This window comes from Pseudochaenichthys georgianus, unplaced genomic scaffold (genome assembly GCF_902827115.2).
Source record: "Pseudochaenichthys georgianus unplaced genomic scaffold, fPseGeo1.2 scaffold_413_arrow_ctg1, whole genome shotgun sequence".
In the NCBI taxonomy this organism is placed as follows: Eukaryota; Metazoa; Chordata; class Actinopteri; order Perciformes; family Channichthyidae; genus Pseudochaenichthys; species Pseudochaenichthys georgianus.
In genome coordinates this window covers 139944-165679 of record NW_027262978.1, presented here as the reverse complement: position 1 = coordinate 165679, position 25736 = coordinate 139944, and the positions used below count along the sequence as shown (strand labels likewise).

At 44.6% G+C, this 25736-nt stretch overlaps 1 protein-coding gene across 1 annotated transcript in view; it reads left to right on the top strand.

Moving 5' to 3' along the window:
* The window catches only part of plxna2 (plexin A2), a gene marked incomplete at its 5' end in the record, with an annotated part of 185735 nt that overhangs the window by 108182 nt on the left and 51817 nt on the right, over positions 1 to 25736 (top strand). Inside the window, 5 exons of the mRNA XM_034078338.2 lie at positions 4794 to 4945; positions 7742 to 7859; positions 10910 to 11046; positions 14196 to 14363; positions 16869 to 16962. Of these exons, the coding sequence (XP_033934229.1) occupies positions 4794 to 4945; positions 7742 to 7859; positions 10910 to 11046; positions 14196 to 14363; positions 16869 to 16962 (669 nt within the window). The remainder of the gene's footprint in view (positions 1 to 4793; positions 4946 to 7741; positions 7860 to 10909; positions 11047 to 14195; positions 14364 to 16868; positions 16963 to 25736) is intronic.

The following is a 25736-nucleotide window of genomic DNA, read 5'->3' as shown; positions in this document are numbered from 1 at the left end:
AAAATGTTTTACAATTATGGCCACTTTCTGGTTAAAGCTGCGATTTTGGATCCTGAAAATGTCAGAAATGGATTCAGCATCCTCAATATCCCCCAAAGCCACACAGACATTGTCCAAATCAAACCAAGCCATTTTTAGTTGGCTTTCTGTTGTCGCCATAAGCTGTAATGCTAATTGACACAAATTGTGCAAATTGTCCATATGCAGTTTAGCATCCGGTAGTTTCTATGTGCTCGGGACCCGTACTGTACATTTCTATCGTAAAACTTTAGGGTATCAACATGTCTGCGTTCACAACGAGCTGCAAACAGACCCTCGCTGGTAGCTGAAGCTCTTCTCTGTGCTGTAAACTCAGAGGGAAGCCTGTTGCGGAGACGCCTTTCATTTACCATCCAACTCCCAGCTTCATTTGATGTCGCTCCCCTCGCTGTTAGCGGGGGCTTACATCTCTTCAATATTAATGTCCCGCGGTGGGAGGCACCATGGCACTTAATAGAAGCATTAATTATTCACCAGGCCTATCTGCTGGTAGGCACATCTACTAATGTGCTAGTATGTATACAAATCAGCTCATGATGGGGGCTTTGGTGCATACAATCAAAACCAAATGTATTAATACATTCAGCCCACCGGGGGGATGTCTGCTTCTTAAAGGAACTGTAATCACTGACAGACGAGGGGGGGGGTTCGCGTGTCTGTGTGTATTTGAAGTACCTTCTCATGTGAATCGTCTAAATTAATGCAGAGTTGATTTTGCCTCCTACAGATGTAAACAGTATTGAGAGTAGACGAAGAACAGGGGCTCCACCCCCCAAAACACCCCCTTTTTCCTGGTTCAGTTCCCTTGCTCCATCCTTTGTTCTCTGTTGCCTCTCCTAATATGATTATTGAAGAGAGTGCTGCAGGGATGTCGTATTTCTGTACAGGAGCCTGAAGGCAGCATCTCCCTGGTTCCCTCCACAAAAAGCCAATGGGGTTTGTCCATTGGCTTTTGGATAATCATTCGCTTATAGTGACCTGTTTGACCCCGACAAATGTGATTTAAAGAGGTAAAAAAAGTAATCAATGGTCCAAAAAGGCAACATCTCCCTGGTCCAATGGGATTACTCCATGTAATTTTGGAGATGTTGGGGTATAAAATGCAGAGGTAACAATAACTCAATCTACAGCGTTTTCATTTTATGTTCTATATTATTAACCTTTAATCACGGTTCCTACAGCTTAAGGCAACTTACATTTCATATTTTATTTTCACCACGCGCTAAGCTAAATGTGGCTAATGTTGGGCTATAAAGGAACTACAGCACGGTCACATGACTTCACGTCACCACCGCTAAGCTAAAGGAGGCTAATGTTGGGCTATAAAGGAACTACAGCACGGTCACATGACTTCACGTCACCACCGCTAAGCTAAAGGCAGCTAATGCTGGGCTATAAAGGAACTACAGCACGGTCACATGACTTCACGTCACCACCGCTAAGCTAAAGGCGGCTAATGTTGGGCTATAAAGGAACTACAGCACGGTCACATGACTTCACGTCACCACCGCTAAGCTAAAGGCGGCTAATGTTGGGCTATAAAGGAACTACAGCACGGTCACATGACTTCACGTCACCACCGCTAAGCTAAAGGAGGCTAATGTTGGGCTATAAAGGAACTACAGCACGGTCACATGACTTCACGTCACCACCGCTAAGCTAAAGGCAGCTAATGCTGGGCTATAAAGGAACTACAGCACGGTCACATGACTTCACGTCACCACCGCTAAGCTAAAGGCGGCTAATGTTGGGCTATAAAGGAACTACAGCACGGTCACATGACTTCACGTCACCTCCGCTAAGCTAAAGGCGGCTAATGTTGGGCTATAAAGGAACTACAGCACGGTCACATGACTTCACGTCACCACCGCTAAGCTAAAGGCGGCTAATGTTGGGCTATAAAGGAACTACAGCACGGTCACATGACTTCACGTCACCACCGCTAAGCTAAAGGCGGCTAATGTTGGGCTATAAAGGAACTACAGCACGGTCACATGACTTCACGTCACCACCGCTAAGCTAAAGGCGGCTAATGTTGGGCTATAAAGGAACTACAGCACGGTCACATGACTTCACGTCACCACCGCTAAGCTAAAGGCGGCTAATGTTGGGCTATAAAGGAACTACAGCACGGTCACATGACTTCACGTCACCACCGCTAAGCTAAAGGCGGCTAATGTTGGGCTATAAAGAAACTACAGCACGGTCACATGACTTCACGTCACCACCGCTAAGCTAAAGGCGGCTAATGTTGGGCTATAAAGGAACTACAGCACGGTCACATGACTTCACGTCACCACCGCTAAGCTAAAGGTGGCTAATGTTGGGCTATAAAGGAACTGCAGCACGGTCACATGACTTCACGTCACCACCGCTAAGCTAAAGGTGGCTAATGTTGGGCTATAAAGGAACTGCAGCACGGTCACATGACTTCACGTCACCACCGCTAAGCTAAAGGCGGCTAATGTTGGGCTATAAAGGAACTACAGCACGGTCTCATCACTTCACGTCACCACCGCTAAGCTAAAGCGGCTAATGTTGGACGTTCAGTTGTCTCATTTAAACACTTGTTAGCAACTGCTGTTTTTAAATTCACCTGTGGGGTATAGTGACGTATTTTATGTCATAGAATTAATATCTCTTCAGCTTATGTTAACCACAGACCATATTTCAGGATAACAACCAAAAGCACATTCAAAAAACCTTGACTTCAAGACGAGGGAACATGTGCTAAAATACTGAGTTTTGTCTAGGACTCATTCCCTTGATGAAAACAGCAAATTGAAGCCGTAGCATTTTGCAGAGTGAAGTCAAACCTGCAGTAATAAGCCAGTTAAAATACTGTACACCTAAATTAAGATATAATTGAAACACACAGATCGAGTTTACTGTGTCTCTAGTTTCCAACTCATCACGAGAGCCGTACTATCTCTTGGCTGCAAGACATTTAAGAGACTATAAAGTATTTAGGATGTGGTTTGTTAGCGAACAAGTGATCAGCTGTGATTTATAAAGCCCATTAAATGCTGCTCACAATTAAATGTGACATGCAGGAATTAGCCTGAGCCGAGTCCAAAGACAAAGAGATTAGCCGCTCAACTCGATCAAAGGCTGATTCATTTCTAAAGAAAAATCCCCAGCGATGGCAAGAAGCTTGTAATAAATCTGTGTGTTAAACTTTAATAGTGTTGAAAGGCACTGAATTCATAAATCTAAAACGAAGGCCTTTAATTGGGTTTAAAATGTCTTGAATCAGTCTCAAAAATCTGCCTTCGCATTGTAAACTCTCAAAGTAATAGCTCACACGTGATCTGGGTGTTTAAATATTACCCAAATGTCTTTCACATTAAGGTCACAAATATCCGCATCGGAGAAAAATTGGTCTTGAATTTCATTAAAAAGCGCCGTGAATTATTAAATGTAAGTTGCCTTAAGCCGTAGGAACCGTGATTAAAGGTTAATAATATAGTAAAATGAAAACGCTGACGTTGTGTATTCTCACTGTAGATTGGGTTATTTTTACCTCTGCGTTGTCTTGCAGGAGCTGCACAGCCTGCTGGAAGTTTGTTGCTTTTTTCCCTGCATCTACACAACTCCCCCCCCCCCCAAACAAATATATATCTAGAGCTGAAGAAGTCGACACCACTGTGACGGGTTTTGTGGACCATTGTTGTCTCGGTTTATGTCTTCAAAAGAGTGCCCATCGTCAATTTAGGTCATCTGCACAATGTGTAAGGAAGTGGTGGTGAAACTGTGATCCTCTGGAATAGATAATGCTTCAGAGAGGGGGGGTTTCAATGAGGGGGGGGGGGTTCAATGAGGGGGGGGGGGGGGGGGGTTCAATGAGGGGGGGGGGGGGGTTTCAATGTGGAATCCTGTTGGGAATTACCCCGTGTTGTTGACAGTGTGACGATGCAGGCGGTGGCCATTAAAGGGATTACACACAGAGAGAGCATAGCAGCACTGAGGGGGGAGTTAGGGAGGGAGGGAGGGGGGCTTGCATGAACAACTAGGCTTCCTCTTCCTCCTCCTCCCCTCCTCTTCCTCCCTCTGCTCTCTCAGGCGTCACATTATGTAACCATCGATAAGTCTGCTCCAATAGAGCTCCATCTTCTGACATGGATATATTTATCACTCCCCCCCTCTCCTCTCTTTTCTCCCCCCCCCTCACTGTATGCCCAAGCAGTGTTAAAAAATTCATATATGTAGCCCCCCCCCAGGCGGAGCAGTGACACACTTACTTTACATCCAGAGCGATTAATGTCCACTGAGTCTAGAAACAGAGCCCCTCCCCAGTGAGTCGGGAGGGTCTCTGGAGATCTCCTGTTGTCGATTCAATTCAATAAGCTTTATCGGCCAGGTGAACAATATCGCCATAGTGACAAGGATACAATTCAATAGTGAAATGATAAGGAAAGTGAGTGTGTGGTGTGTGTGTGTGTGTGTGTGTGTGTGTGTGTGTGTGTGTGTGTGTGTGTGTGTGTGTGTGTGTGTGTGTGTGTGTGTGTGTGTGTGTGTGTGTGTGTGTGTGTGTGTGTGTGTGTGTGTGTGTGTGTGTGTGTGCGCGTGTGATAGGTCTACTGAATATATAATGAATTAATGTTTGTTTCAAGTCTATTTAAAGAAACAATTTACGACAATATATTATTATGTGAAACGATGTCTTTAAAAAAATCTAAAAAACAAAAATCTCTCAATGTCTAGTTAAATAAGTTCATTGTTGTTTAAAATCTCCCCCTCTCTCCCCCCTGCAGGTGACCCCCGTGGCCGGCCCCCCCGAGGGAGGAACTCTCGTCACGATCCACGGCACCAACCTGGGCCTCGCCTTCTCCGACATGGTGGGCAACGTGGAGGTGGCGGGGGTCCGGTGCTCCCCCGTGGAGGAGGGCTACATCATCGCTGAGCAGTGAGTACCAGGAGAAGCTTTACACGTGTTGAATTCACCGGTGTTAAAGTGCTGCTTTCAGAGATGTAGAGGCAGTGCACAGACAGAGAGATCGAAATACCCTTTATTGGAAATACCCACAATCCCAAATACAAAAAGAAATATGTGTACAAATATATATATACACAATAAACATATTTATACACACATTAAGACATAAATAAAAGCACAACAACACTTCAATAGCTTTGGGAAATGTACATTAGTGCAAGATTGTCCATAGCAACGGAATAAGTGTCTGCCTTTTAAATATAACGTGTCTTTATGTTCCTGATTTGTCCTCCTTTATAGTAGTATACTAAACTGGTCAAAAAAGTGACGAAACTTACGATAAACGGCACTTTACATATATTTGACTTTAGGACTATTTCAAAAGTAGAAAAGAAGCCACCATTTGAGACTACCGAGTCTACATTCACACACTGCGCAATAATAACAGACATGCAGTGTAAAGATAAGAGAAAATAGAATTAAATATGTATTATTCAAGTGTTTACGAAGCAACCGGAGTAAGATTGAAACACATGGTAGCACGAGGAGAAGTAGGACACACAAATACAGAATGTAAATACAGTATAAAATGGAAAATCCTCGATTGAACAATTAAAAGTGTATTATGAACAATTACGAATATCAAAATAGCTCAATGTGTTAAAGTGCCTGTAACAGAGCAAGGTGTCCACATCGAGACCCGGCACAGACATCGACCCCCCCCCCCCCTGGTCTCATGTGTTCACAGCAGCTGTGTGTGTTTACTCCTGTTTACCGCCCTAATTGTCCCGTGCTGTGCATACATCACGTCACCCTGAACTAATGAAACACTGCCGTCAGTCAGACACACACACACACACACACACACACACACACACACACACACACACACACACACACACACACACACACACACACACACACACACACACACACACACACACACACGCTAGCTGAAGCCTTATGGTGGTTTAACCCCCCCTGAAGAGGCAGACCTCACTACAGAAAGGCAGGAATATACACACTGATGGTTCAGCAGAAATACATTTACTTTTCTGGATTAGGTCGGTTTCAGTTTCACTTGTTGAGAAAATGAAACTCTTTATTAGAACATCTCGACGTATACATGATATAATAATAATCTTCAGGTGTATATCAGTATGTAGTGTCTCTACTTTAAAGAGTCCTCTCCTGCTGATGTTCAGGTGTATATCAGTATGTAGTGTCTCTACTTTAAAGAGTCCTCTCCTGCTGATGTTCAGGTGTATATCAGTATGTAGTGTCTCTACTTTAAAGAGTCCTCTCCTGCTGATGTGCAGGTGTATATCAGTACGTAGTGTCTCTACTTTAAAGAGTCCTCTCCTGCTGATGTTCAGGTGTATATCAGTATGTAGTGTCTCTACTTTAAAGAGTCCTCTCCTGCTGATGTGCAGGTGTATATCAGTATGTAGTGTCTCTACTTTAAAGAGTCCTGTCTTGCTGATGTTCAGGTGTATATCAGTATGTAGTGTCTCTACTTTAAAGAGTCCTCTCTTCCTGATGTTCAGGTGTATATCAGTATGTAGTGTCTCTACTTTAAAGAGTCCTGTCTTGCTGATGTTCAGGTGTATATCAGTATGTAGTGTCTCTACTTTAAAGAGTCCTGTCTTGCTGATGTTCAGGTGTATATCAGTATGTAGTGTCTCTACTTTAAAGAGTCCTCTCCTGCTGATGTTCAGGTGTATATCAGTATGTAGTGTCTCTACTTTATATCAGTATGTTCTTGAAGTAAACAAAGGAGTCCAATGGAGGCAGAGAAACTCACTGGTAATTTCGATAATTTCTTCTTCACTCCTGCTAGTATATTAAAGCTCAGTGTGTATAAGATACACTATATCAAGTTTTTTACTCTTAATTTATAATTAAAAATCCACTATATCAGCCACTTTGGCTGCAGGGGACACTTTGTCATCAGTGTCTGATCTGACAGCACTTTAATCCAATCGGGGACAGGCTGGAGGATTCATTAATTTGGGAATGCAAAAACAATAGAGTGAGCGAAATGAAAAAAGAGACCTCTGACCTCTTCAGTCTGGAGTTCTGCGCGGGGCTTTAATTCAGCCGGGTGTCGCTCTGCGTGTCCTCATCTGACTTACCCGTCTCCCTAATTCTTAGGATAAAGTAAACTATAAAAGAAAAGCGTACATATTGATGACCTCCGTGTTGCTGCTTCAGAAGACAGTCTGAGAGACGCTTCTGTTTTGAAGAAAAAGCCTCAATTTTTGTGTGTGTTTTTTCGGCGGCTATAATGTCATTCTCTCTGTGGAGCTGACACTTCCCTTTTGTACGTTTTTAATTGACCTTATTAAGAAGAAGTCCGTTTGAAAGTTGCTCTCAGTTGGTACAGAAACAGCAGGATTCCTGGCAGAGACAGAGAGGAAGCGACGGCAACACATTCTGGTTCTGGACCAATCGTCAGTTTAATCCATTTTCAACTTGGCATCAATAATTCAACTGTTATTTCAACCAACTCATTCGCCTTTACTAAGTGCTAAGCTACCATGTGATTGACAGGTCGCTACCAAACGCTTGTGTTACTTCTGATACAATAAACCAAGAAGGCGATGGAGAAGACTCCACCTTCAGAATGATTCCTTCTGCTCACGTCACCAGGACAACAGCCGCAAGAATTCACGGCCTTTTTGTAACGTTTTGCTTCACATTTGTTTTTCTACGTACATTGATTTTGATGCCCTGTTTTGTGTGTGTGTGTGTGTGTGTGTGTAGGATTGTGTGTGAGATGGACGCCGCGCCTGCAGACTTCAGAGCCGGTCCGGTGCAGCTGTGTGTCGGCGAGTGTCGACCAGAACTCAGAGCGCGGTCCGCACAACTCTACTCCTTCGTGGTGAGACTTCAACGACTTAAAACCACATTACTCTTTATCCTTAGCACGTACAATGTGTGAGGATCATATCAGTATGTAGTGTCTCTACTTTAAAGAGTCCTCTCCTGCTGATGTTCAGGTGTGTATCAGTATGTAGTGTCTCTACTTTAAAGAGTCCTCTCCTGCTGATGCTCAGGTGTATATCAGTATGTAGTGTCTCTACTTTAAAGAGTCCTCTCCTGCTGATGTTCAGGTGTATATCAGTATGTAGTGTCTCTACTTTAAAGAGTCCTCTCCTGCTGATGTTCAGGTGTATATCAGTATGTAGTGTCTCTACTTTAAAGAGTCCTCTCCAGCTGATGTTCAGGTGTATATCAGTATGTAGTGTCTCTACTTTAAAGAGTCCTCTCCTGCTGATGTTCAGGTGTATATCAGTATGTAGTGTCTCTACTTTAAAGAGTCCTCTCCTGCTGATGTTCAGGTGTATATCAGTATGTAGTGTCTCTACTTTAAAGAGTCCTCTCCTGCTGATGTTCAGGTGTATATCAGTATTTAGCCTGAGCTGCAGCACCTCTTTTCACCCTCTGTCTGAAACCAGAGCCCAGTCTGCTCTGATTGGTCAGCTGACCATCTCTGTTGTTATTGGTCAACTGCTTAGAGATGTCCCGCCCCTTAGCCTATCACGTACAATGTGTTGGAGCGCTAGCCAGTAGGAGCGCGAGTGGTGGAGAGAAATTAAGAGGATTTTAGCCTTTGCAGACCATTTACATGCACTAAAACCTATAAAACGCTACATGTCCCCTTTAAGTATTACATAATACAAAACAATGAATAGCTGCTGTACTCAGAGGTACACGCTTCATTAAAGGGAAACAAAACACACGCTTAGTTAAATGAAAAGTGATTTTCTTGCAAATGAATTGCCACAGGCTAACAGCGACGTTTCCATTCCTGCACACGGTGTAATTGCTGTTTCCCTACTTGTCATTTTCTTAATTCTTTCATAAACAGCACAATCATTTCATTATTGCTTCCTGCAGGTGCGGTTTGCCTTTATGGAGATAGCATCATGAAGCTACATGAGAATAGGGTCCTATAGAAACAGTTCTGGTCGTCAAAATGCATACTTCAGTGCTGAGCAACAACTCTCCAATGGATAGAAAACTAAATCATATATTATCAGTTTTCCTCAGATGCTAGCTTCTGCAAAGTGAGAATAAAAACAGTAGATAAACAGATCTAATGTGATTGTACGGCGGGGCAAAGGAACAATCTGCTTGCTCAAAGTGGCTGCTCTCGGCAGGTAAACATTATCTCCTCACACGTTCACACACACACACACACACACACACACACACACACACACACATTTCCCTGTCCCTGTCCCTGTCACTCGCTGTGTGATCCACCTGGAGCTAACAGATAATCTACTTTTCCATTTGCACCCTCTCACCTTCATAATTAGCACTCCCTTAACAATTAGCAGCAGCCGCTAATTGCTGCGGTTGTGTTCAGGGTACCTGCTGCAGCCTGCATCCTGACACTGTTCTCATAATGGCTCTGCTACTTTTCCTCACCGCTGCCCATTTTATTCAACTAATTCAAAATTAATATAAACAGTCAATCAAGTTTCATGAAAACAAGGTTGAAGTAGGAGGACAGCAAGCTGGAAAAGCCATGAGACAAAAAACACAAGCTGAAGAGATTTTAACGTACATAGAATACGTCAGTAAATACCCCACTGGTGAATTTATAAACGGCGGTTGCTAAGAAGTGTCTAAATGAGACGACTAAAAGTCATGGCGCCCAACATTAGCCGCCTTTAGCTTAGCGGTGGTGACGTGAAGTCATGTGACCGTGCTGTAGTTCCTTTATAGCCCAACATTAGCCGCCTTTAGCTTAGCGGTGGTGACGTGAAGTCATGTGACCGTGCTGTAGTTCCTTTATAGCCCAACATTAGCCACCTTTAGCTTAGCGGTGGTGACGTGAAGTCATGTGACCGTGCTGTAGTTCCTTTATAGCCCAACATTAGCCGCCTTTAGCTTAGCGGTGGTGACGTGAAGTCATGTGACCGTGCTGTAGTTCCTTTATAGCCCAACATTAGCCGCCTTTAGCTTAGCGGTGGTGACTTGAAGTCATGTGACCGTGCTGTAGTTCCTATTTAGCCTAACGTTAGCCGCCTTTAGCTTAGCGGTGGTGACGTGAAGTCATGTGACCGTGCTGTAGTTCCTTTATAGCCCAACATTAGCCGCCTTTAGCTTAGCGGTGGTGGCGTGAAGTCATGTGACCGTGCTGTAGTTCCTTTATAGCCCAACATTAGCCTCCTTTAGCTTAGCGGTAGTGACGTGAAGTCATGTGACCGTGCTGTAGTTCCTTTATAGCCTAATGTTAGCTTCTTACTTAAAAGATCATAAAGAGTAGTTAATGTTGAGTTTATGCCGCTGAACAAAACGTGTAAGCATCATGAACGTGAGATTATTTTCTGCTATCACCCAAAATCACATGGAGAAATCCAATTGGCTTTCCTTATGGACGGAGACGTCATCCCTGCATCTCTTTATATTTGAGCGGCTGGCAAAGGGCCAGCGTAAATGACAGCCTGAATTTAGTTTCTTTTTAAATGTTTGTGCACATGGAGTGCGTGTTGACAGCTGTCTGCTCGGATATTCCTCCATCTGTCTGTGTGACGGCGGCTCGCTGCCTGCAGCTGTAAACACTAGTTATTTCCAGACTGTCTTTAAAAGGCTTCACTCTCACACACACACACACACACACACACACACACACACACACACACACACACACACACACACACACACACACACACACACACACACACACACTCAGGGACTCTAAGAGCTCATGGCTTATCCTCTTTTCTCCCACCAGCGCTGCACTCCACTTGCAATATGAATAACTGTAATTCTCTGAGGATCTGTGATCAAGGTTTCAAGAGCGACCGCAGAGATGCTGCCCCTTTTTACACGAGGACATCTTTTACTCACCAGTGCTTTGTTCTTTCCTCATGTGTTTATTTCCCTCTCTTAACCTCTGGTTCTCTGTGTTTTCAGACCCCCACAGTGTTAGGTCTGTCCCCCAGCAGAGGGCCTGAGTCGGGGGGAACCAAAGTCACCGTAATGGGGGACAACCTGGGGGCCGGCAGCAGCGTCAACGTCCAGTTTGGAAACCAGACGTGCGAGTTCTTCGGGTGAGGCTCTCCTCGTGAAATCATTTATTTAAAGCTTGTCCTATAAAGTGATGAAACACGTGGGGATCGCGCTTTTGTTTAACACAGACCGTTCATGGAGAAAGGCTTCTATCACACATTAAGACGAGGTGGGAAGGAATTAAATAAAGTGCAAATGAAAAACACAAATTGTCCTTTGAAGCATTAGAGCGTGAGTGCAGGAAGTGAATGAAACACACTGTGAGTGTTTAACTGACATCTACATTATTAAGAAACAAAAGACAGGAGCGCTTAATGGCATTTCTTTTTGTACCTTCATGGTTGCAAGTTGTCAAATATTTCTTTTTTTGAATTGACAACTTCTTCAACATTAAGGCCGATCTCATTTCGATCGCTTGTTCCGCTTGAGTGAAATCGTTACTTTGGCTCTTTATTCTGGATTGGCTTCACAGTGCTCAAATGAAATCCAAATAATAATGTTGCTGACATATTATACTAAATCAGGGGTGTCAGACTCAATTTCATCGCGGGCCACATGGATGAAGGTTGCACTCAAAGGGCCGGTTGTAACTATATAAATATATAATATATATAAAATAATGCATTATATGACATTATTGCTTCTGAATTGGATTATTATCGGATAGGATAATAACTTAGTAATTAACTACGTCTGAAATCAGAAGTCCAGGGCAAATAACTGCAAGTCTCTTCAGTGCCATGTCACAAAACGAGATGCATTGTGGGACATGTAGTTTATGGGCAACCTGCTTCTGTAAATCGGCCTGTAACCGTATAATAATCGTATTATATTCTTTGCAAGCTCTTGCGGGGCCACATAAAATGAAGTCGCGGGCCGGATTTGGCCCACGGGCCTTGAGTTTGACACCCCTGTACTAAATATATATGTGTATCTGTATTGTTTAAATATGTTATTTCGTTTTAACATAAATTATATATTTTTTAATTTTAAATTTTTTAAATCTTAAATTGAATTTTTTTTTAATTTTTAATTTTTTTAATTCTTTTAAATCAATATTGCATTTTGGACCAGTGCAATAACCATATCAGAGGAAGCTAAATAATGATATTAAAGGTAAAGCATTTCTCAATTAGTGCTCTGTGTTGCTGCATCTTTATCGCATACCCACGTAAAGTACAACTCCCTTCATGTTTTACTTACTCGAGTAAATATACCTTCATCCCACCACCGATTAAAACCGACTAAATGTTGTCTTCTGGAAGCACCCTTCACTTCAGATAAATAAAACAATCTTTGAGTCTCTTTGCATGTTTTACGTTGTACATACATCACTGTCAGGAAGCATTAGCTATGCAGCACCGAGAGCAAATGAGAGGCGCTCTTGTTCCCTGGATGAAACGTATACATTACAGAAGCAGCTCTATTTCACGGCGTCTCCCTGAGAGACCCCCGGGGGGAGAGCCTCTCACACACTTGTGTAAATCTTAATAAGGTTTTGATGACCTGCTGCATTAAAGCCTATAATAATAGCTCCGAGAAAAGCCCGCTGCGCCGATGGAGCTTTTCTTCTTCTTCACCCCCCCCTCCTCCACATCGCCCTGCTCTGGTTTTAGTCTCCTCCCTTCCACTCCTCACCTCTGAGTCTTTCTATTTTAATCGCGGCTCTCTGACTGTAATGTTGTAAGGTCAGCTTTAATGAGGCACCGGGCTAATTACTGGGTTCTGGTTCTCCGCTGTGTTCCTGACGCTCCGCTGCTAATAAAGTAGGACACATTCGTGGGGGGTGGGGGGGGGGGCACAGCAGCAGCACGGGGAGACTCTGATACATGTTCCATGTGTAAGGGGTTTCATTACAAATCTCTTTTTAGTGTCCCCTGGTCTCCCAGCTGTGTGCGTCACTCTTTAGTGTCCCCTGGTCTCCTAGCTGTGTGCGTCACTCTTTAGTGTCCCCTGTTCTCCCAGCTGTGTGCGTCACTCTTTAGTGTCCCCTGGTCTCCCAGCTGTGTGCGTCACTCTTTAGTGTCCCCTGGTCTCCCAGCTGTGTGCGTCACTCTTTAGTGTCCCCTGGTCTCCCAGCTGTGTGCGTCACTCTTTAGTGTCCCCTGGTCTCCCAGCTGTGTGCGTCACTCTTTAGTGTCCCCTGGTCTCCCAGCTGTGTGCGTCACTCTTTAGTGTCCCCTGTTCTCCCAGCTGTGTGCGTCACTCTTTAGTGTCCCCTGGTCTCCCAGCTGTGTGAGTCACTCTTTAGTGTCCCCTGGTCTCCCAGCTGTGTGCGTCACTCTTTAGTGTCCCCTGGTCTCCCAGCTGTGTGTGTCACTCTTTAGTGTCCCCTGGTCTCCCAGCTGTGTGCGTCACTTTTTAGTGTCCCCTGGTCTCCCAGCTGTGTGCGTCACTCTTTACTGTCCCTTAGTCTCCCAGCTGTGTGCGTCACTCTTTAGTGTCTCCTGGTCTCCCAGCTGTGTGCGTCACTCTTTACTGTCCCTTGGTCTCCCAGCTGTGTGCGTCACTCTCTAGTGTCCCCTGGTCTTCCAGCTGTGTGCGTCACTTTTTAGTGTCCCTTGGACTCCCAGCTGTGTGCGTCACTCTTTAGTGTCCCCTGGTCTCCCAGCTGTGTGCGTCACTCTTTAGTGTCCCCTGGTCTCCCAGCTGTGTGCGTCACTCTTTAGTGTCCCCTGGTCTCCCAGCTGTGTGCGTCACTCTTTAGTGTCCCCTGGTCCCCAGCTGTGTGCGTCACTCTTTAGTGTCCCCTGGTCTCCCAGCTGTGTGCGTCACTCTTTAGTGTCCCCTGGTCTCCCAGCTGTGTGCGTCACTCTTTAGTGTCCCCTGGTCCCCAGCTGTGTGCGTCACTCTTTAGTGTCCCCTGGTTGAATCTGTAGCGCAGTTCTCCTAACGGCTATCCATAATGCAAATAGACCATGATCAAGTTATTGTTTCCTGAAAGTTGTCACTGTGTTAAAGTCCCGTATCGTCTCATCCCTACTCGACACATGTTTCAAATATTTTGTATTGAGAAGAAGGATACAAGTGTGAGCAATAGTACAGACTTCTTTGGGGAGGACATCATGCTTCTCTTTGTCAACATAGAAGACAAACAGAACAGCCAAAAAGAAATAATAATGAAAAAACAAGGCATGAAAGGAGTACGCGACGCATGTCTAAATATAGTCTCCGTTGTGCTCCCCTGCAGGCGGACGATGGCGGAGATCGTGTGTTACTCCGCCGTCTCGCTGGCGGGCGTGGGTCCGGTGCAGATCAGTGTGAGCGTGGACCGTGCTCAGATCAGAGAGAGCCTCACCTTCGAGTACATCGAGGATCCCACCGTGCAGCGCATCGACCCCGACTGGAGCATCGCCAGGTAAACACACAACACACACACCAACACATGTTGATGTAGAAGAGACATGAAGAAGAGGGGACACATGTTGATGTAGGAGAGACATGTGTTCCTTTCGGGACTCCACGTGTTCTAAATGTTGTTTTTATGTTGACTTTAATTTCTGCCTCGTGTTGTTATTGTATTCTTAATTGTAACTTCTGTTCTTTCTTCTGAAGCACGTATTTCTGTGAAAGAGGCTACACTAAATATACATATTAATTATACACACTCCACACACTGGACTCCCCCCTGCAGAGCTTTAGATCTGTGCAGCAATAACACACACACACACACACACACACACACACACACACACACACACACACACACACACACACACACACACACACACCTCAATATTCCACTTTCAATTACTGCTCGCCTTTCTGCCAATTAGTGAAGATCTGATAGAAGAGCCACAGATATCAGACTGAGGAGAGTTTCTGTGGAGATGGAGAATCTCCAATCCATCTAGTAACCTCTAGAGACACACACACACACACACACACACACACACACACACACACACACACACACACACTACTAATTGAAGGGAAGATGACACAGCAGCTGAGGTGGGCAGGTAGAAACATAGATACAATGACAGATATTGACATACATTGTTTGATTCACATTTTCAGTTGCAAAATAAAAAACACTGAAAATTTCGTTTTTCCTCGTGGCTGCGGTGTGGAAGTTGGTGAAGGGATAAAAGCTACATGAAACTGATTGATGAGACATTGCGTTAAATGATAAATATGAAGGATTTCAACCAATTTGTATGACATTCGTATCACCTTCGAGGTCCGACAAGTGCTCTTTAAGTGTCGTCTGTGCAAAAAGGTCAACCCACTGCCTTTCTTGATGAACAAGTCATCAATATTCATTACATGTCGCTTGTTAGACGCTTTTATCCAAATACTGTGGGGCAATCCCCACAGGAGCAATGTGGGGTGAAGTGTCTCAGGGACACAACGACATGCTGACTGCAGTGGGGTTTGAACCTGTGACCCCCAGACGCACAACCCACTGCGCCACACACCTCATAAAAACAAGCTTTCATTTGAACTTACTTTTGCAGATGTTCTCAACGCGTGGTTAAAGTTATCAATACATTTGATTGGGCAGCACAGCATCTACAGGACCTCACTACCCACCATGGACCCATCGGACTTTCATTACAACAACAACAACAACAACAACAACAACAACAACAACTCTTTAGAGCAGTGCTTCTCAAACCAATGTACCCCCTTTGAAACATCTTCTCAGCCAAGTACCCCCTGACCGACTACCCCCAACATGTTTGAAGTGAATCGAAATGATATATTATGAAAAACTATAAAATACAATACACGCATTTGAAATGTTTATATGAGGACCCCCTTGGTGGTTCTAGGAATATTTTATATACAATTGTGTTTTCTATTTAACTTGTTGAACTAAGATTATTTTTGTAATCATGCATGGTATTTTTTTAATTAACTTTTTTTATTTTGTATCTCACGCACCCCCTGCAGTACCCCAACGTACCCCTAGGGGTCCGCGTACCCCCATTTGAGAAGCACTGCTCAAACTTTTTTTTTTTCAATAATGTACCGCCTTTGAAAAACAAATTCAGCCAAGTACCCCCTGATCAGCGCAAAAACTATTTGTTAGGGAAGAAATGCCTATATAAAGAGGTACAGCACAGCGCTGCACCATCGGTGTCTGATTCATTAAAACAACAACAGTAACTGAGAAACACTTAAATGCTACATTTCAAATGTTTACAATCCATCACTAAATTCATGGCAAACCAATTTTAACATCATGCAATAACACTAAGATGACATTAGTTGCATTGAACTGATCTTTTTAATAAGTTGTACAATGTAGTGAAACATGGGCTTGTGCTTCACTGACGGTATTTGTTATTCTGACATGAGGCCACTGCAGTTATTACACTTCGCGTTTTGAATTATGTGTAACTCTGTTAATATAAAACCCACACTGCTCAAACTTCCTTACTTTTCCTGAAATTGGTATTTTTATTTTTTTCATTAACATAAAATAAATGTCACGTACCCCCTGCAGTACCCCGACGTACCCCTAGGGGTCCGCGTACCCCCATTTGAGAAGCACTGCTTTAGAGCCTGCAGCATCCTCTTTATTCTACAGAAACAAATCAACAAACCCAGCTGCCCCTCCACCGTCAGACCGTCGTTGATATGCACGATCCGTGTTTCAAACCTGCAGCGGTTGATTGTAGCCGGTTATAAAAGCATTTATAATCACGCTCCACTCCGAAGGCTATTATCTCCTGAAAGAAAGGGAGGATGAAAGACGTTTTGATGCACTCTTTTCCACTGATGGTGGTGAATATTTATGGACAGCCGCCTTTGAATTCTGTGTTGTTCTGTGTTTGTCTCTTTGCATTTTGAATTGGAGGAATGAGCTGTCGTTGTTAGAGCTTGTGGATTGAATTGTGTTTCTTTCCCTCAGTGGACACACTCCCCTGATGGTGACGGGGACAAATCTGGACGTAGTTCAGGAGCCGAGGATCCGAGTCAAATACGCCGGGAGAGAGTCTGTCAACGTAAGAAACGACTTCTTTAATAATAAAATAATAGATAACAAACGTTTATGATACTTAAAGGTTTTGTGCAGCACGATAATCTCCACATATTAACAGCACTTTATGATTTATGAAGTTCACACCCAAAAACACGTCCAGAAAACCCTTGAAACCCTGAGTCATGTTATGGTTTAAACCTCTTCCCATCACATTATGATGGTTTCTCTCTCTTGTTAAAGGTTGATCGTAACATTTGTAGTTATTACAAGAGGACGTTACGTGTGTCATGGCTTCATTAGCTCTTATTAGCTTTCTGTCCTCCCGCTTAAGCCTTAGATGCATAAGTGGGTCTTTTTGGACCCGGTGAGGTGGTTTTCTTAGAGTATCTTTGTAATTACATTTTTTATCATTTCATATTCCAGCTATTCCTCAAAAAACATGTTTTGGATATCATGCCATTCACATTTTCAATTTACATTTTAAGAAATTGTAGTTTTTGCATTTCTACCCCAAGCTTCCACAAGTGGGTCAAATTTTCTATGGGAATTCGTCTTTTTTTCAAAATGTAAAAAAAATGTCTAAAATTATAAATAGTGAAAACTTGAATATAAAATATTTCTAGTGTGAACCAAAATATAATACTAAATATTATACAAGTGATTTTTCTTAAAGGTGGAGTAGGTACGTTTCAGAAACCGGCTCGAGTGCACTAAAATGTGAAAGTACACAGCCGAAAGGAATCCGCCCCTTCCTTCAGACTTCCTTACAGAGCACCTCCAACACACACGAACGCACACATGACGTCAGCAGACTGGTGAAAGTGGCCGCCTGTTGCTGGCGAGTCATTGAAGTACTGCTGCAATGCACGCCCAATGAGGGCACAAGATACATTTGTGCGTGCACGAGATGGAAGGCTGACAGACAGGGCGGCAATCGGAATCTTTTTAATGGATTTTTTGTCAAAGCACTTCAGATATTCATTGCTATCGGGATGTTAAGAGCATTCTATGGAATATAACAAAAAGTGTATCTCGAGCCGGTTTCTGAAACTTACCTACCCCACCTATAAGCAAAATGACAAAAATGTGCTTTTTGACCCACTTATGGAAGAGTGTAGGGTCCAGGCACTCGGGCATCCAAGGGTTAAACACATTCAGAAAACCATTAGCTTTGAGGCAAGGGAAGAGGAAACATGCTGACTAATTTCTGTGTTTTAAGACTCATTCCTGCACCACTCTATATAGAGAGTAGCGTATACTCCTACTACATGCTGCACACTGCAAGCTAACAAGGCCTGGCCAGTTAATAATGCTACACAAGCATGCTAATTGATGTTTAGCTAAAAGAAGCTAACTCCCACCAGCGTCTGAATAATACCTCACAAAGGTTCAGATTCGACCCGAACACGACGGGAGGTTTGAAGTCGTCCACAACAACACTTCTTACATCTCTAATGTTAGTCTTTCTGCAGTGATGTAAGTGGCTGGATGTGAGGAGAATGGTGGGGGGGGGGTCTCTAATGGCTCTAGTGGGAGATTAACTGCGGTCACAAGTCTTCGGTCAGCATAAAGTGCGTTGGTGTAATCAAAGTCTCGGCGCTGGGAAATCGTTACAAATTGCATTTTAGACTCGGTCCCGGGGTCCGTGTTTAATTAAAGGGAGGGGGTTTCTCTCTGTGGTCCGAGGGGGAGTACAGGTGAGGAGGAGAGAGGGAAAGGGCTGGTCATCATTACAGCTAACTGTCCCAACACAGCACAACAACTCTTAATAGTTAGTGAAGTCTTTGTGAGTTTTCTGCAGAGGTATTTCTGGAAAACACCACATTTATTTTCAATAATTAAGTTCCCTTTAGCTCCCTTCAAAGCATTATATACATACATTTATTAACAGTATGTAGCAACAGTTCTATATTCGTTTATATATAACATTGTAATTCAATTTTTACTCGGATCAGAAAATCTGAAAAAGCACCATTTAAAAAAAAAAAAAAAAAAAAATCACGTAATACGATACGTTAGGGGTGGGTGATATTGAAAAATATATTATCATGATATTTTTCAAGCAGTATCACGATAGACGATATATATCACGATATTTTTTCATGTCGGTTATTATGGTTATTTTTCAAGTTACTTAACAGTACAAGCACCTACAAGGTGACAGAAACTAAAACTAAAAGGAGTAACAGACCAACATAGCATTTCAAGCTGGTTTTATTTCAGAAATGAATCCCTGAATGAACAAGTGAGCAGTGAACATCAATAAACGTGAAAAGGAGGGTAAAACATAACTAAGTAAAACATCAATGAGGAAAAGTCAGTGCCAAACAATTAAAATGTAAACTTTAGACTTGACGTGCAATAAAAGACTTTAGCAATTTTTTTTTTTCAATTATTATTATTTTTTATCACGATAGATATGATATCTCTGAAAAAGCATATCGTGGAGACCTAATATCGTCACGACGATATATATCGTCATATCGCCCACCCCTACGATACGATACGATATACTATATTGTCCCCGACGCGAAGGAGGAGCGGCTCAACTCCGAGTCCCTCCCTGATGACCGAACTTCTCACCATATCTCTAAGGGAGACACCAGCCACCCTGCGGAGAAAACCCATCTCGGCCGCTTGTATCCGATCTCGTTCTTTCGGTCATGACCCATCCTTCATGACCGTAGGTGAGGGTAGGAATGAAAATGGCCCGGTAGACAGAGAGCTTTGCCTTCTGGCTCAGCTCCCTTTTGGTCACAACGGTGCGGTAAAGCGACTGCAATACCGCTCCCGCTGCTCCGATTCTCCGGCCCATCTTACGCTCCATTGTTCCCTCACTCGAGAACAAGACCCCGAGATACTTGAACTCCTTCACTTGGGGTAAGGACTCATTCCCTACTTCTGGACGGCCTGCCTGCCTGTCAGCCTTCCATCTGGGCACAAACTTATCTCGTGCCCTCATTGGTCATGTGTGCGTTCGTGTGTGTTGGAGGAGGGGCTCTGTGAGGAAGGGGCAGATTTTTCGGTTGTGTACTTTCAAATTCGAGCGCACTCGAGCTGGTTTCTCCTCTCTTACCTCCCCCACCGTTAAGCGTCAACAGGAAACCAAAATCATATTTTATTCAACAAGTGTAGGCTGCGGGTTTGAATACATTTGATGCGAGTGTTTTGTAAAGGCCTTTAATTCTAACCCTGATAATTATCTGCCGACCCCGTGTGGGCGCTCCGACCCCCCACGGTGAACTCTGATCTATAATAACAGCTCTGTTTGACCACACACTGCTGCAAAGTACCCTCTGCACACACACACACACACACACACACACACACACACACACACACACACACACACACACACACACGTTCCTTTATACGTTGGGTATAATAAAGTCAATACTTTTATGATTTCTGGATTTCTTAGAGAGACGGGAGCTTCTGCGATCAGCTGGTTGTATAGTCACAGATATGACATTACTTCCACCACGTCCTGGTATTAACTCCTCTGACATTGTGTCTTCTCACTTCTCAGAAATGATGCAGTGGTTAAATTCTGTTTTGCAATCTGCAGCTGGGATTATTAACATGTGTTTGAACTTGCGTGGCACGATGGTGGCGAAGTTAAGAAGGAGGTGTTACTTCATTTCACACAGACCGAGATAAACTGCATGTTTCACTCCGTGTAAGTTAGACATATTGGAACATTAACGCGTTCTACTTTCATATTGAAGTATGACAGGTGGACCTCCAGAGACTGTGTGTGTGTGTGTGTGTGTGTGTGTGTGTGTGTGTGTGTGTGTGTGTGTGTGTGTGTGTGTGTGTGTGTGTGTGTGTGTGTGTGTGTGTGTGTGTGTGTGTGTGTGTGTGTGTGTGTGTGTGTGTGTGTGTGTGTGTGTGTGTGTGTGTGTGTGTGTGTGTGTGTGTGTGTGTGTGTGTGCGTTTCTCTGTGTGTGTACGTCTCTCTCTCTCTGTGTGTGTGTGTGTGTGGTGTGTGTGTGTGTGTACGGTCTCTCTGTGTGTGTGTGTGTATCTGTGTGTGTGTGTGTGTGTGTGTGTGTGTGTGTGTGTGTGTGTGTGTGTGTGTGTGTGTGTGTGTGTGTGTGTGTGTGTGTGTGTGTGTGTGTGAGAGAGAGAGAGAGAGATTGTGTACGTCTCTCTGTGTGTGACTGTGTGTGTGTGTGTGTGTGTGTGTGTGTGTGTGTGTGTGGTGTGTGTGTGTGTGTGTGTGTGTGTGTGTGTGTGTGTGTGTGTGTGAGAGAGAGAGAGAGAGAGATTGTGTACGTCTCTCTGTGTGTGATTGTGTGTGTGTGTGTGTGTGTGTGTGTGTGTGTGTGTGTGTGTGTGTGTGTGTGTGTGTGTGTGTGTGTGAGAGAGAGAGAGAGAGAGAGAGAGAGTGCTGGTGTGTGTGTGTGTGTGTGTGTGTGTGTGTGTGTGTGTGTGTGTGTGTGTGTGTGTGTGTGTGTGTGTGTGTGTGTGTGTGTGTGTGTGTGTGTGTGTGTGTGTGTGTGTGTGTGTGTGTGTGTGTGTGTGTGTGTGTGTGTGTGTGTGTGTGGTGTGTGTGAGAGAGAGAGAGAGATTGTGTACGTCTCTCTGTGTGTGATTGTGTGTGTGTGTGTGTGTGTGTGTGTGTGTGTGTGTGTGTGTGTGTGTGTGTGTGTGTGTGTGTGTGTGTGTCTCTCTGCGTGCGCCATCTGATTTGTCCTTTGCCGCCTCTCAAAGAGAGTTGTTCGTCTCTCCGTCTCGCACAAAAAGCCCTGTCTCCGTCTTGATTTTCCCCACAGAATGAATCTCTATTAAACTCTCAGGTTACAATTACCCCCCTCCCTCCCCCCCCCCCCCCCCCCCCTTTGTCGCTGGAGGAAGGCAAACAGCAGGGAGAGCCGCCGTCTGTCAGCCGGCTTCAAATGATCACCTGTCCGCCTCCAAATTGCCTCTCTTCTCCGCCTCCCCTGTGTCACCTGCGCGCTTCCACAAAGACAGCCGGGAGACGGGGGAGAAAAAAAGACAATTTTCTTTGTGAGAAGCCCCGTATCTGTCACGGGGCTCACAACTGAAACGTTTATCATAATCTTGATTAAAGCTAAAAGGGGTATTCTGCAGAACATTTCCCCCGTCCACGGCGGAAAACAAGATTCCATCTGCCGCACTCAAGATGCCACGCGAGTGTTCATCCTCATTGTGTGAGAGCGGTAATGGACATTTACAATTTACATGTCCGTTCTGATGTGGTGTCTGTCGCCGCCACGGTGTCAGCATCCTGAGGGTCTCGTCGAATCATCTGGAGGGGCCGCGGTGCAGAGGACCACCGCTGGTTCCTCTCCTCTGTGCTTGGAAGAAAAGAGGCCTCTTGGTGACACATGCTCACAGAGGATGCTTGAAAATAGACACACCCTCATCACAAAACACGCTGCAGATGTTTCACTACCGCTTATCTCAGAGGAACATTTAAAACAGTATGTATGTCTCTACTTTAAAGAGTCCTCTCCTGCTGATGTTCAGGTGTATATCAGTATGTAGTGTCTCTACTTTAAAGAGTCCTCTCCTGCTGATGTTCAGGTGTATATCAGTATGTAGTGTCTCTACTTTAAAGAGTCCTCTCCTGCTGATGTTCAGGTGCATATCAGTATGTAGTGTCTCTACTTTAAAGAGTCCTCTCCTGCTGATGTTCAGGTGTATATCAGTATGTAGTGTCTCTACTTTAAAGAGTCCTCTCCTGCTGATGTTCAGGTGTATATCGGCATGTAGTGTCTCTACTTTAAAGAGTCCTCTCCTGCTGATGCTTTTTATATTTTAAATATCGTTTTCCCGCCGTATAAGTGGACGTATCGGAGCCAAACTCAAAATGTAAAGTCAGTGCAGCAGCAGCAGCAGCAGGAGAACAGACTCAGTGTAGGAATAACAAAGTACCAGAGAGGAGCCTCCACATGACCTCTGACCATGTGACCTCCTCACATTTCTCCTACACACTTCTCCACAGTCCATCTTCTCCCTCAGTCCAGAGTCCTGTGAGTGTTGGTGTGTGGGCTGCAGCAATGCATGCTGGGAATGTGTTCAGCCAGAAGGTTCACAGTGTTACCGCCTTAAAACACCCGGACTGTATCCTGCGCTGCCGAGAGGAGACGGATGAGGCCAAGTTTCCAATTATTTTCTATCTGCCGACCTCGTTCACTTCATCAATGCTGAGCAGTGGGGAGCTGCTCTCTGCACACGGCCCCAAGGAGTCCATGTTCTCCTGTTTATTTGGCAAAAGACTGGATTTTTCTGGTTGAAAATAGAAAGATCTGGATTGGAAAACAGGGTAAAGTCAAGACTGGATTTACAGCATTCTGCTAGGAAGTGAATGGAGGAGGCAGTAACTCGTCGTATAAATGATTATGAGACAACACAATGCCCTTTATGTCAATATAAAATACTTCATTGTGTTTTTATTAGTAACCCTGTTAGCATTAGCAGAGACGTTAGCGTTTCTTCATGGGGCTTTACTATCAGGTACACCTGTTCCTCTGCTCGTTAACGCACATATATAACCAGCCAATCACATGGCAGCAAATCAATGCATGTAGACATGGTGAAGACGACCTGGTGAAGTTCCAACAGAGCGTCGGTAAGGGGACAGAAAGTGGATTTAAGTGATTTTTAACGTGGCATGGTTGTTGGTCTCCTGGGATTTTAGAAAGGCAACAGTAACTCAAATACCCACCACTTACAACCCGGCGGTAAAGCAGCTCAGCTTATTAAATTAACTATCAATTACTGAAGAAAACATATTTGTTTCTCTTTTGTTTGTAGCAGTTCAGTGACTTCTGGGAGAGAGAGTTCAGAGAAGGGTGGAAGTGTCTCAGGAGTCCTATCCGTTCCTGCTGCTATTTATAAAAAGGCTTATCTTTTGCACTCCTTTCATGCTCTAGTGTCGAGTGCAAAGTGAGCCAAAGAGACATGTCAGAACAACCAGAGGAAGCATCTGCAGAGTGTGCAAGCATGTGACATTTATTAGGACCACGCATCATAAAATACGTTAATCTCAAGAAGAGAAGAGGTGATATACGCCAGCTTTTAGCTATATAGGGTGTAAGAGAAAAACTGCTATGTCAGTAATACTTAATCAATAAATCAATTGTTAGTTGCCGCCTAAAGTCATGCACACGTATGCAGATTAGTTCATGTTAGATTCAATGCCTCACATGGTGGAAACTCCAAAGCCTGTATACTAGAGCTGGAAAGTGAGTGAAGGAGGCCGGGACATACGGTGGCCCAAAACATGTCCTTAAGGAGACACGAGCTGGTCCTTCAGAAACCATGCAGATATCAAATGTTACCAAAACACATGAAGAAACGTCTTCAGCAACTTGACAGCATATGCAGCTTTTAGAGGACATTCAGCGACTTGAGAGCTGGGAGACCAGGGGACACTAAAGAGTGACGCACACAGCTGGGAGACCAGTGGACACTAAAAAGTGACGCACACAGCTGGGAGACCAGGGGACACTAAAGAGTGACGCACACAGCTGGGAGACCAGGGGACACTAAAGAGTGACAAACACAGCTGGGAGACCAGGGGACACTAAAAAGTGACGCACACAGCTGGGAGACCAGGGGACACTAAAAAGTGGCGCACACACTAATAAGTGACGCACACAGCTGGGAGACCAGGGGACACTAAAGAGTGACGCACACACTAAAAAGTGACGCACACAGCTGGGAGACCAGGGGACACTAAAGAGTGACGCACACAGCTGGGAGACCAGGGGACACTAAAGAGTGACGCACACAGCTGGGAGACCAGGGGACACTAAAGAGTGACGCACACAGCTGGGAGACCAGGGGACACTAAAGAGTGACGCACACAGCTGGGAGACCAGGGGACACTATAGAGTGACGCACACAGCTGGGAGACCAGGGGACACTAAAGAGTGACGCACACAGCTGGGAGACCAGGGGACACTAAAGAGTGACGCACACAGGGAGACCAGGGGACACTAAAAAGTGACGCACACAGCTGGGAGACCAGGGGACACTAAAAAGTGACGCACACAGCTGGGAGACCAGGGGACACTAAAAAGTGACGCACACTTCCAGCGTTTGCTTTGTGATGAGTTTGCACATGTCAGCTACTCTTCCTCCTCCTCCTCCTCCTCCTCCTCCTCCTCTAAACCATGCCAGAGAGTCTTCATTGATCTCCGGGCTGCACACAACAGGTTGGCGGCTGGTGGTCGCAGCAGCTCTGAAGATATGTACCTGTAATGAAGTTTCTCCCCTGAGAGGGCGCTGGGAGCAGCAGCGATCAATCCTCCGGGCCTCAGGTCTGATGGAGGACGGCTCCGTGCTCGGGGGGGGAAACGGCAGAGAAGAAGTAATAAAAGACTCGTAGCTCAGCCTCCACCGGCGGCCATCCCTCCGTCCTCTCCCGTGTTTTTCTGCCACTTATTTACGGAGGCTTCCTCTCCAATAACGACGGATTTAACGACAGGTGATAAATCCTTTGCTCTGAGGGTTTTATCTGCCAATCACACGCTCCGTGCCGGGGTCGCGTCGATGCCGACGTGTTTCAGTGAACGTCTCACTTTAGGTTCAAACTAACTTTATAACACTAAAGCTTTTTATTTTGCAGCGAGATAAAGGAAAACAACTTGAGTGTTTACTTCCTGTCTGTCTTCTTCTACTGTTCCCGTTAGTGTTTACTTCCTGTCTGTCTTCTTCTGCTGTTCCTGTTTGTGTTTACTTCCTGTCTGTCTTCTTCTGCTGTTTCCTTTAGCGTTTACTTCCTGTCTGTCTTCTTCTGCTGTTCCCTTTAGTGTTTAC